The sequence below is a fragment of the Centrocercus urophasianus genome, unplaced genomic scaffold (assembly GCF_019232065.1).
Source record: "Centrocercus urophasianus isolate 14NV4802_14NV808 unplaced genomic scaffold, USGS_Curo_1.0 seq_28, whole genome shotgun sequence".
Taxonomy (NCBI): Eukaryota; Metazoa; Chordata; class Aves; order Galliformes; family Phasianidae; genus Centrocercus; species Centrocercus urophasianus.
Window position 1 is genome coordinate 9,931,504 of NW_024884844.1, and position 13,735 is coordinate 9,945,238.

At 34.8% G+C, this 13,735-nt stretch overlaps 1 protein-coding gene across 1 annotated transcript in view; it reads right to left on the reverse strand.

Annotated features, from left to right (window-relative positions):
* Positions 1-13,735, reverse strand: part of LRP1B (LDL receptor related protein 1B) — a 440,883-nt gene that overhangs the window by 200,459 nt on the left and 226,689 nt on the right. Inside the window, exons 8-11 of the mRNA XM_042827024.1 lie at positions 11,487-11,709; positions 9,003-9,174; positions 6,983-7,126; positions 4,748-4,984 (exon numbers count right to left, since the gene is read on the reverse strand). Of these exons, the coding sequence (XP_042682958.1) occupies positions 4,748-4,984; positions 6,983-7,126; positions 9,003-9,174; positions 11,487-11,709 (776 nt within the window). The remainder of the gene's footprint in view (positions 1-4,747; positions 4,985-6,982; positions 7,127-9,002; positions 9,175-11,486; positions 11,710-13,735) is intronic.

A 13,735-nucleotide genomic window follows, 5' to 3' on the forward strand; every position in this document is an offset into this window, starting at 1 on the left:
TTACTAACTGTGGCTCTAATAAACTATTTCATTCTCCACAAGAAACCAGTGAAAGTCTCCAGGATGAACAGGAGCATACAGTACTTTTACTTACTAAAAGGTATGTAAATCACAATATACATAACAGCGCAGGATAGAAACCTTCAGCTTATTGTAAAACATAGCATGTATTTTTGATGATACACTAAAATATGATGGTTTTATCCAATAAATGAAATATTGGGCTTTTTACACACTTGCATGCAATAAAAGCATCTATAAAAGGTACCACTACTATCTCAATAGCATTGCAACACAACAAGTGACTCCACAACCTCTCAATGGAACAATGTCTTTTAGTGCTTTGTAATGCCATCATATTCCCTACCAAGTCAGCAGAGCTACAATGCATTCAAACATTCTGCCCCTGCAACAAGTTTCATTTTTTTTCCTAAATTTCATAACCTATTTCTTTCAGAAAACAGAAAAATGCATTGAAAATATAATATTGGGAGTATTGAGTATTAAGTCACAGATGGCTGCTCTACACCAAAATTTGAAAATAACAGTTTCCTTAAAACAGATAATTCAGTAAGAATGTTTTCAATTTTTAAAAACAGAAAGCAAAATCAATCTTGTGGCTACTGACAGTTAGAGCAAAACAGCCATATGATAACTTTAAAGCTTTTTCCCTTATCAATATTGCCTATCTGAATAAAATGGCAGTAGAGAAACAGCACAGATTAATGAAAAGAAATACAAAGATAAGGTTCTTTTTAATATGAGAGGAAGGAAATTCTTGTCAATATTATATAATGATATATAAAGTAATCGAGAAATGATCTTGCTCATCTTGAACAAGTAAACAAGGTTTAGAGTAGTAGGTCAGGATTAGAACTAAAAGGTTTTGTAGCTTCAACGTTCTACGGTCTGTAACTCCAAGCGTGTAGTTGTTCTCTCATGCATATTCCTTATGTTAAATTAAACACTCATGGATGTGTGTATGTACTTGAACTCTACCCCAGTGACCTGAACAGCAACAGATTTAAAGATATGTAGCATCTCCAGCTGCCATTTTTAATTAAGTAGTTTTTTTGAATGAAAACCAAAACCTGATTATCTCTGTATTTATGGTTTTTTTTTTCAAAAAAGAAACTATTTAACTGTAGTATGGTGAAAAAATTTTCTTCCGTTATAATTATTTCACTTTTTTTTGGCATTCATGTGTTGATATGTTCAGCTGTAGAAATTAGTAAAATCAATGTAATAGCAAATCATCGGTTGTTGATACCTTCTCTATTTTTTAATATAATATTTCAGCATTTTATGATTCAAAAGGTAAGAGAGAGATACAAAGGAACCAACAAAGTATCACGTAAATCATCTTTACATAAGAAACTATACCTATATGTGGGAAACCCAAGGGATCTCAGCAAATTATTCTTAAGAACACACAGAGAAGACTAATATGAAGTCTGAAGATGGGGAGTGATTTGTTCAGAAGCTATTTTCATTTGTATTCTGTCTGACCTAGATATTTAAAATTGAACACGGTTCGTACATTTAAGAAAATCAGCTTTTTAATTCAAAGGTCTTAATTTGCCTTTTTGGGGGGAGACAATCTAGTCCAAATAGAGACAACATTAGTGACTGACTCATAAACCCCTGCAATGGAAGAAGGTTCAGTAAAGATGGGCAAGGGCGATGTGCCCCTGAAGTTTAGAGAATAACATAAGATGAGACTGACCCACAGCTGCTGCAAAGAAGAGAATTTATCTATACACAAAGGGGAGCAGAGAACTGACTTTTAGATAAACATCTATCAAGAGTTGAATAGTTCATTAAAAGAGAGTGAAAGTCTCTCTCAGTTAGCCAAATACAGCTCAGCCAAACACAGAGTGTAAGAACTAATTGAAATTCAGTTTTGTTTAACTATCTAAAAGCTTTGAATACATTCTTTACTTTTACTGTGGGTTGTTCTGCCACTCTAGCTAAACAAAATTGATTTCACTATTCTGAGCCAACTTTCTACAGGAAAGCCCTTTACACTTAAAAAGAATGAAGTAAAACAAAGGCCATTTTTTATCATTGTTCACTTGACAACTGGAAAATTAACATTTGTAATTCAAACCAGAATTTTATAGTCAACGGTAGTATGTGGGCTCCATACATATGGAATAGGCATGTAAGGTATTTAAAAGCTTATATTTCTAAAGACAACATATTTAAAACTAATGTGGCAAATTGTAAAGATATTATAAGCACAGCACATAATTGGGTACACAATGGCCTAGGTCCATCAATGTCCATCAAATCCTGTACCCTAGCATGGCCTAAAATAAAAGACATACGTAAAGTGATTTGGAAAAGTACAAATAGTTACTCTTCCATATACCAACCAGCTAGATAGATCTCCAACACAGACACATAGACTTACCTTATTCTTACTTCAACACAAAGCTAACCCTTGTAAACATTAGCAAGGATGGGAAAGTGAATAACAAAAAACTCTAAGGCCCACACAATATCAGTGGGGTAAAGAAATGCTTTAAAAAACAAAGAGAAAGAATGAGTTCATCCTTATGGTATTCCAACTGAATAAATAATTCAATCAGTTAAAAAAAAAATCTGCTTTGTTCCATTTTTCAACATAAAAAAAATTGATTTCAAAATAAACTTGAAGATTTAATTATAGCATTTTCTGTTGCTGATGAAAGTACACCACTTTTGCAGTTGTGCTGCCAACTCTAGGATTGGCTTTGCTGTGAGCTGTCAAACAGTTATCAATACTACACAGCAGTTTATTTTCCAAAGTGAAGAATAGGAAATCACAGCTGAAACTATATGAGAAATCAAACTCCAGCAGTGTTAGGTGCTCAGCATTCTCAACTGATAGTCAACAGCTCGTAGGATCAGGCTCTCATGTAGGCAAACCGTAATTATCTGAGTTACAGTGTTGTTCAAGCTAGCATATCTGTTCTTGCAAAACCTGATAGTCACAAAAAATGACAACTTCTAATCTGAGAAGTGACACCTACCGCAGATAGAGCTCCTTAGCAGCATGCTGTTCCCAGCAAATATTAAACCACCTACTGACACACCTGATTTTCTCTAGTAGCTTTCCACCAGAGAACGATTTAATCTATCCCTGCTGAGTTCTTGAGAGCTGACAAGAATAAAAGCTGAGGTGATATGGCTGGAGGCCATATTAATTTTTTACATCATGAAACATACATTAACAAGTATTTTTTAAACATACTTTGAAGTTATAACTTCTCCAAGTTCTAACTAACAAGCTAAATTCCTAGGAAAAGAATGGGGGGGGGAGAATGACAATGATTATTTTTATTCATTTTAAGTATTAGGGATACCAATAATACACGATCAAACAATCCATAACTCCTCAGAGTACTTGGGCATTTTGTTATGTTGTATTTATAAAACAACAAAAATTATAATTAAACATTACTTAGGAGAAGTTGCTGATTCAGTATGTATGTATATATATCTATATTTTTTTCATGCTTGCATGTTTGACCAAGCTTAACCTGTCTGACACTTCCCAGCAAGGATGCTTTTTTTGCATTACCTTATAATGTTTAAGTCTATATACTATTCATTGCCTTCCTGTACTCTGCATTTGGATTACTTTGCTGTAAAATGAAATGTGCGTATTTTGGTTAAAGACTTTCAGCAGTAGAAGTGGAGCTTCTGTGATGCGTGTTATGTATTTCCCCATTCACAGTGAACTGAAATACACAATTGGCAGCTGAGTGTTCATAATTTGCTTAGACACCCATCCCTTATTAAGCAATCACCAAGCTTCTTATGGCTACTAGTGAAAGAACCTTTATGCACTCTGAGGTCTGTAGAGATCTTATACCAAAAAAAAAAAAAAGACAACAATTTCACTGTAAATGGAAGCTAACTTCTCTGAGATAGCTGGATTAAAACATAGGTTATGAATCATGAGGAAAGGCAACCCCTGCATTAAAGCAGTTGGGTTTTTTTTTTTTTTTTTTCCCCTTCTTGACTACTAGGAAACAATTACTGTAGGTAATTGTAGGTAACCTTCAACTGAGGTAAAGAACTACTGAAGCAGTATTTCATGAAATAGTTCTATGAAAGGAAAGGTGAGTTGACAGATCAGAGCTTTAGTTAGTAAAAGAGCATTTAATACAAAGAGATGGAATGCTTGGCCAGTGAGAATCCATACAACGTGGTGGGAGGCATGGAAAGTAGAGAAGTGCTGACATTTTTTCTAATTCCTATAACACATGGTAAAAAATATCTTTGCATTCTCAAAAAATGCTTAGGTTTTCCTACTGCTTCTCCAGGCAGGAGGGAAAATGCATCAGAGAAAACAATCCTAATCACCCTAATTATTATTATTATTACTATTGCTAGTGATTCTGCAGTACAAAAAGTCTTCCTCTGCCAACCTACTTGAACAGACTCCAGAAACCACACTGTGATTCAGGCTGTAGAGAAAAGTCTCATAACATTCTTAAGGATATGGGATAATTCAGTGAACTGTTACATTATGGATTCATCCCATCAACTGAAAGAATATAGTGGAGATAAAGAGTTACTCAGTGGCAAGTTATAGGCTAAGCAGTCGCCAAACAGCATCTCTGCACTTAGAAAAACTAAATAGGAATTTGTAAGAAAAAAAAAATACAACTCCAAGTTTGTACAAGGTCAAGTTTGGGTCTGCTTTCAAAGGGTAGATTACATAAAGTTTTAAATCTTCTGTTAACATTCCTACCATCTTTGAGGATTGTTTCTCTCTCTGTGCCATCAATTTTCTGCCGACCAATTAGGAAACTGGTAGTATCAGCAAAGTAAATGTAATTGGTTTCTGCATGGAAATCCAGAGCACGAGGATTGACTAAGTTCTCTATAGGGATCATGTATTCATCAGATACTTTGGTATTCAGGTCCATTCCTCGTATTATTCCTGGGCGTCCCTTCCCGTAAAAAAGAAACAATTCATTCTTTGGTCCTGCAAAAGAAAGATTACAAACATAAACAAGTGATGTTGCCTAATCTTCTTTACAGTGAATAGAGTCACTGTTTAATTAACTGGCACAATTAGTAGGGGAGCAGAAGCATTATTCAATACCAAAAATTAAACTTTCATATATTCCAAAGGTATCTAAACTCAAGAAATCTAGCTAATTACATTACCTTCATTAAAATACAAATTACTTTGGTGAACTGCTTACATCTAATTATTTCTCTTCTGTAAAAGTTCAGACTGAAAAGAAATGCTAGATCACAGAATAACCTTACATCTAATGTGAAATGCACATATATAGCATTGCAGACATTTAATTTTACAATTCATTAGGATCTATCCAGGTAATGTAGACCATGACTGAAGAAATCATTAGATCCAAAACGACTGTAAACTTCAGCAAATACAGAACACCATTTTATCTTTCTTCACCTGAAGTTTCTCAGAAGCAAGCAAAAGCTTGTAGCAAATTACTTTCAAATGAAAGAAAGAATACAACAGATTGACATACTGATTTCTTTCATGCTGAGACAAAAAACACGGATATCTGTATTTCCTTCTCAAGAGATTTTTACAGTTTCATTAAATAGCTTAATTACAAATAACTGAGATATACTAACAATATACTTCATGCTATAAATGTCCTTAGATACTTCATTCTATAAATAGACCTCTTAAAATTCTCAAATATATTATTTTTCCTCAATGCTTCTTTACGTTCACTGGAGTTGCCAGTGAAAACAGTGACAAATTCATGTTCAAATGCATTTATCTTCCAGCATTTATCAATGGATTCAGTTGCATGCCTTTCACCTGAAATATGTCATTTGATTAAAAAATAAGATGAACAAAAATAGAATTACAGAATGATTTAAATTGGAAGGGACCTTAAAAGCCATTTAATTCCAACTCCCTGCCATTAGCACAGATGCTTCCCACTTCACCAGGTTGCCCAAAGCCCCCAACCATCCTGGATGCTCGATGAAGCTTTTCTGAGCAGGCTAATCTCTCATTGTCCTCATAATAAAGAATGTCTTCCTTATATCTAACCTTTTGTTGTCCTATCACACGTCCTCACAGTAAGTGTTTCTACATCTTTCTTATGTATTGGAAGGCTGCAGCAAGGTCTCCTTGGAGCCTTTTCTTCTCCTGGCTGAACAAGTCCAGCTCCCTTCATCCTTCATAGGAGAGGTGCTCTAACTTCACAACCCCTCTGGCCTCCTTCCAATCCTCAACAGAGTACACCAAATAGAGCCTCATGAGGAAAGAGCAGAGGAGGACAATAATCTCTCTCACCCTACTGACTAGTCCTGGTTTGATGCAGCCCAGGATGCTGTTGGCCTTCTGGGCTGCAAAGCATACACTGCTAACTCAGAGTGAACTTTTCATCTACCAGAACCCCCAAGTTCTTCTCTGTAAGGACTGTGAGTCCAACTTCTCAAATCTGTCCATGTCCTTCTGTATGGCACCCCATCCTTCTGTCACATCAGCCATGCGTTTGTGGCAGATATAACCACAGTTACACACATCAATTTTCCTGCTGCAAAGTATTATCAGATGAAACTTGCTTGCCTTGTTTACATGAAGGGTCCATTTCTAAATATTAAGATGATTGTGTGGGTAGAAATGGATAATAACTGAAAGTATTAAACAGCATAGCAGCCCTCATGTATTGTCAGAATGCATAGTATATAGAAAAAACAGTAAAATTGACTAACATAGCTAATGATGATTTTTAGAACTCTTTAAACAGCATCCCATGTCTAAATTGTCGCTTGTGTGAACTGATCCTAGTCAAGTAAAATCATTTTAAGTGAATAAAAGGAATATATGAATAAAGCATCAGGTAAATATGTTACAAAACAACATTACCTGAAAACAGACCATGTGATTTCTTTTGCTATTGATTACATGTTAGATAGCATGCAGAGCTAAGCCCTGAAATATTAGCAGCTGGCAAGCTCTCTGATTTTCATTACATACTTTTGCATGACCTGCCATCACTTCCCAAGATGAAGCCAGTCCTGCAGCGACAAGTCCGTGTTTTGTAGTTGCTGCTGAGCAGACAGATGTGTGAACATCCCCCTGGCATTCCATATGGGTCCACCTCACATGCATGGCTTCTGACTGTAGAGAGTGAAAAACAGCACGATTGAAATCCATTTGAAGTAGGATAATTATATGCTTCAGTGTGTAGAAAGTTTAGACATGGAGAAAAAAAAAAAAAGGAATTTCCATCACGATCTTTCCCAAAATATAACAAGGTGATTTTAAAGATAATATTCAAGACAGACAAATTGGCATATCCAAAGGATCATCTTGTGGCTATCAACTCTAGGAGGTTATTGCTTTAATGAGATTCTGAAGTTATTTGCCAGGCAGCAATCTCCTGAGATAGCCAGATTTCTTTCCCTTTATTTTTGTTCAATTTATTTTATTGGTGAGTTTTGTTTTCTTTTTTTTGTTTTGAGAGCTGTCCCACCCCAGGTCACTATTTGTTCAACACTATTAGAAAGCATCTTTCTGTGGAAGACATCTATGCAGAAGCTAAAGAACAAGACAAGCCTTGTAGCACTTTTCCTGCATTTGAACTGCTGAAGAATTTAAAGAATTCCTTTCCCTTGATATAGTTTTAAATGCATAGCTCTAAATTAGCAGAATAGCTTGTCAAGTTAACTTTTTAAATTTTTTAAAGGTAATTCTGATCAGAAGACAAGATCTATCCTTTTACCTTACACTGGCCTACAACTGAACAACAGTATTTTAGCTCTTCTACTTCCCTTCAAGCTTTTTAGTTCTTCCGTAAAAGTAATCCAGAGGTTTAAGGTCGATATTGTTAGAGGTATACAGAATTTCCACCAAGTTCAGACAACCTTTCCAGCAAATCTTGAAAAGCAACGAACATGCCCATTCAAAACAAAAGAAGCTGCAGAGTGAACAAAGGGCAGGAGGAACAGAGTAATTAGAGGAGGCAACATGAGATTACACTGTGCTCACGTGTCTCCAATGTTCAAACTGAGTCCCTCAGGGATACGCAAGGGGGGCCTACAGTGAGGAGAAAGTCTTTGCTGCCTCTATCAGACACTAACATCTGCAAATCAGTGCCTTCAGCAATACAGTAAAATTAGTTCATCCAAACTCCACTGGCTTAGAGATTTTTTTTTGAAACTTCTCTCAGAGCTGCCAGTGTGTTTAATAACATTGACATTTATCACCAGAATTGATGTGTTAGCTTTTTATAACCAGCAATCATCAAGAGGATTCTAGATTTTATTGCTAGAGTCATATCGAAATATGTTAATTGATAAAATATCACTGTAAGCATTTTGGATCTTGTTATCCTATAAATCATACTGATGTTCTGAGCGCAGAAAAAAATAAGTGACTGGATCCACGATTCAAGTCATACTGGACATCTGAAATTGATATTTTAACAAAAATTCTGAGTATTTAGAAGTTTCTAATTCCAGAATCAAATGGAGATTGAAGGGCAAAGATGGCGTTTATTCAAGCAGGGGAAAAGTGAGTACCAATTCCCCCACTGTGCTGGCAGTTCAGCAGGCTAGCTGCCCAACTTCCATTCATTTTGGCAACCTCAAAGACTGAGGGAAGGAATTGTGAGTCCCTCCAGGTTTGTACTCCGTGTCAAAAGCAGATCCAGAGAAAGCAGGAATCTCCAAGGTCTGAGACCCAAGCAGGCGGGTGGTATTGGACACCTAACAACTCTGAGAGTGTTAAATCCCCAAAAGGCTGTATGTATGAAGTCAGAGAGCTTGCAAAGCAGAACTCATTGGCAGCTCTCCAAGTTGAATGCTCAGGAATCAGTTGTAGGAGCTTAGGGAAGCAAGAAAACTGGCAGTGAAAGACACAGGAATCTAGGCAGATGAAGTTGTAGAAAATTTTGTAGCAGTGATAAGTTTTAACTGCATATTTCTATAAGAATGCTTCCTTGAAAACACACCCAACTGATAACTGGTTTTAGAATGAGGAATTTTCATCTCACCTGATGTTTGAGTTCTTTTTTGGTACACACGGATCTCCTTTGCATTTTCAAGTCTGGTAAGGGACCGAGCATCAGTGCCATTATATCTGTTTATTTGCCAAATACTGAAGTTATCTGAATTAACTGCATATAAGTAGTTTTCAAATACTGTCAAACCACAGAGATGCCTAACCTGGAAAAGAGATGGAAACAATCATTATTTTAACTGAATAATTTTAGATATTCATTTAGGTATACATTTTATAAGCATCAAATAATAACGTCCACTGCACAGATCAAACTGTACAACATAATTTATGAATATACTGATAAAAATCAGTGAAAAAATGCAAACTACATCACAAACCTAGTTCATATGTTTGTAATCATAGAATCGAGTTGAAAGCAACCTTTAAAGGTCACTCAGTCCAGTTCCGATGCAGATGAACAGGGATGTATAAAACTTTTCTAACCTTAAACAAGCAGGGAAAAAAATGCAAAATATTTACCACAAACCCATTCATTTATTCTTAAAATGCCATGGGTTCTCCATCTTTTCAATTAAAAACTCTTGCATGTTGTCTTAAATGCAACATAATACATTAGCATTAGCTAATGTTAATTAAAAATTAGTAACCATCATTAACACTAGCTAACATTAACTAATAAAATTAGTAAATACAGATAGTTTACAGGTTGATTACATGTATTTTTTCACTGTGACATAATGAAAGCGATGTCACCAGAGCAAGATATTACCACTGAATACATTTATTTATTTATTTTAAAGTAACTAACTATAATGGTGCTCCTTTTGTGTTCTACCTTTGAATAACCTTTGAATCTGCCTATGGTCACAGTACTGCTTGCTTAACCACAAGCAAGCTCTATTTTATTCATTTCTAATGTGTACAACTACACTGATTGAAAGTTACTTAAATACAGTTGGTTAATTAGCCAATGACAGCTCAAACATGATGTGTTTAATTATACAGAGGTTGTGCTTGATGTATGGATTTAGAAAATTCAAAATTGAGCAATTTTGAAAGCTAAGCAAGCTAAAGAGAATTTGTTGGCAAGTGTTCAGACATTTACAGGCTGAAATTCTTACTAGTGTAATCAATAAATTATTCACCACAGAGTATTTACTCAGCTCATTTACTCAGAAATTCATACACACTCAACAAACCAAAACTAAAGATGATCCAAAAGCTGCTGTGCATCAAATATTTCAGTGGTTCCTGAAAACTACCTCAAGTTGACCAAATTTTCCATCATTTTCTGCTTTTAAGCAGTTAAAAATTAAATTAGTAAATAAAATCAATGGCAGTATTTCACTAAGACCCAATAGGAATTCAATCCAACTATAGTAAAACCATAAATGGAAAAAAAACAGACTTGATAATAACGATGAATCTGTACCAAATTTCTGGATTCTCCTCTGCATTAAAATTCTTTCTTCCCCGTTACATTAGTACAAAGTTTAAAGCTTTATTATTTAACTCCCATAAGAAAATTGGAATATTTACAATTTCAACAGTGTGACTCTTTTTATAATGCAGAGTATAAAATCTTAGTTATTTTGGTAGTTTTTACTTCCACAGATTTTCTGCTACCTCACGCATGAATGGAAATGTTGTTTGTTACAAAGAATAGCCCTTTGAAAGCCACACAGGCTATCGATCAAAAAGCCTGTATCATTTGGAAACCATGACTTCTGCTATGCTTGTACTTCGGAAATAAACTAACCTCTGAAATTTGTTGAGAATAGTTTGCTGGCTATGTTAACAATTTGTCATTTGGTGATTGAGCAAAGAACCACAGCAGAACAAGAAAAATACTTGTTCTACGTGCACATCCTGCAAACCCTGTTTAACCTCAAGCAGAAACATGTATCCAAGGTATCCACACCAGTCCCTATAGTCTGACTAGCAACCAATAATGGTTTGATCGCTGCAAATTTTCCTTTGATTTTCACGAGCCTTGCAATTGTGTAGAACTGCTAACTATTATTCTGCTCTCCAAACTGAAACAACGACAGCTTGATATAGTCCTGCTCAAAAGCTTCCACACTCAGTGTTTGTATTTATGACGCTGAACATCTGGATCAATTAAGAAGAAAACATCACTACCATCCACAAAATATGATTTAAGGTCACTTTCATTGGTTTGAACAGGTGAATAACTTCTGTTGTTCTTCTGTTTTTTTAACATTCCTCCACCAGTTATCTTCCCTTCCTGAATTGACAATATGTTCTTTAGTAATTTATTGCCTGGTATTCCCATTGCTCCATATTTTCCCTCCTAAAGTCTTCTACAATGGGAACTGAGACTTAAATGGTGCGTTGTTGAAGAAGAACTACAAGAAAGTTCATAGGTTGCAAAATGTGGCTAAACTGCAAATAAAACAAAACATGCAGTGGATCTTTTAAAGTTTATTGACATTATACATGTTTGTATATTGATATTATTACATTTTCCTACATTTTTCAAATAAATACCTACTTGTCTCCCTTTTATGACTGTATGCCTCTTTCTCCCTTCATAGTCAACAACTTCCACATTATCCAGATAAATGTCAACCCAGTACACATATTTATTGATGAGGTCTAGTGCAAGAGCAGTTGGCTGTTCAATTTTAGAGTCTACTATCCATGTTCTGTTCATTCCATCCATGTCACATCTCTCAACCTTGGCAACATTCCCATAGTCTGCAAAGAAAAGCTTTCTGTGGAAAGAAAATAAGATGTTGTGAGTTTCAAAAGGTGCGAGCATAGCACAAAGCTCCCGGTGGCTCTGTGCAAAGCAGGATTTCATTCCTTGTCATTTGAGAGACTAAATTTATTAATAGTCAACAGCGATTAACAAAGAACTTTACCATATCTTCTAAGAAATCCACAGCTACATATTTTCTTTAAGTAGAATATACAGAAACATACATAAATGAGCATGAATGCATTTCATTATACCTCATATAGATCCTTGATGGAATAATCATTTTGTGTTGTGTTGGTTTGCTTGTTTTTGTGGTCAGTGTATACATGTATAGAGACTATAATGAAATCTTAAATATATCCACACAATCACTATTAAAAAAAGGCAAAGTAATTACAAATACTAAAGAGTGACAAATCCAGGAAGCACTTAGATGGTTTGGAGAACAATTCATTACATATAAGGTAAAGCAAATACGGTGATTCATAATATCACGTTTATGAAAATGTGTTTCTAAAGAAGATGTACAATGCATCATTGTAGTGCATTTATAACATCTTCAGAGGCTGACTGGCACAGGACTACCAATTAAAAAAAAGTCTTTAAAAGATTTCCAGAAATTCAATGAGTCACTTCATCCAAGAATAAAGGGAAATTATTGAAGACTTAAAATTGCTACTAAATCTTCTCAACCCAAGCGATGATTAGTATTCAGTGGATTTACTAAACAAATCAATTCTGATTAACTTGACAATATTATAACAAGATTAACTATTTGTGAGATTAAATCACATTTGCAAGCAAAGACCACCTTGCCATGACTTTAACATATTATAACAAATAATGCAATTCCAGACTCAATGCTACTAAAACTACCTTGAGAATCAGGATTTCAATTTGCAAATGAAGTGAATTATGTCCTCAATTATTACCATTACTGGTAATAACCCTACATCAACAGTACAAAAAAACTGATATATGCTCATGTTGAAGAACGGTAATTTATAGCCCTGTAACCTATTACAGAAATTCAGCATTCAGAAATATTAGGCTAGAAAGAATACATGATTGCTGTGTAGCGAAATAAGAACCACATCATTCACTATTACCATATTTAGAATGATTATTTATTTAATGTAGACAAAGAGTATTTCATAGGAAAAAAAAATATTAGAACATCAGCCAAAACGTTGAAGGCATAAGAATTATTGGCAGCATAGATAGAGTAGCTGTAAAATGCAAAAAAGAACTGATCACAGAATCATAAAACAAGGCTTGAGGAGAATTTGAAAGGTCATAGTCCATCACCAGGTCGTAAAGGCAGAGTAAACTTAACCTAACATATTACTGAGGGATAACTCCATTCCTGACAGAGAATGTGATTAATCAAAATCATTCCGAATTCCTGTCTTGTCCTTCATTGTAATTCCATACCACAGCTGCACTTTTAGAACATTTAGAAAAAACCCACACACTTAACATTTAAATTCATTTAATCAAAATGTGCATGCTACAGATGATATGCAAAGCAAAAATTATGTCTGCAAAGCGAATGTTTTGTTTGGAATGAAAACAGCCAAATAAATTAATGAGAATATATGTGTGTGTGTATTTAATCAGCAGTACTAAGTCTAACAGCTATTACATTTAAAATAAGTTAAAACATTGGATGTTGATAATTTGAAGGGATCATATTTGAATTTATAGTAGAAATTTATATTTTAAGATTCAGTTATTCAAATCAAAGCTCATTTTGCAATCGCAGAAGTTGTGCTGTTGCTGTGATCAAGCACACATGTACCTATGTATATTTATGCACATATATATAAACACACGTGTATGTTTATATAGGTCCTCATGCACACATACACAGAGGAGCTACAAAGACCCAAAGTTTGACTTCAGGCTGACTGTACTTGTTTGCTTAGCAAATATCATTCCTACATAAGATTAATGGTTCTAAGTGGTATAAGAAAAGACTAATATACAAAGTTAGAAATGATAATTACCTTCTACAATTATATTCACTTGCACGATTA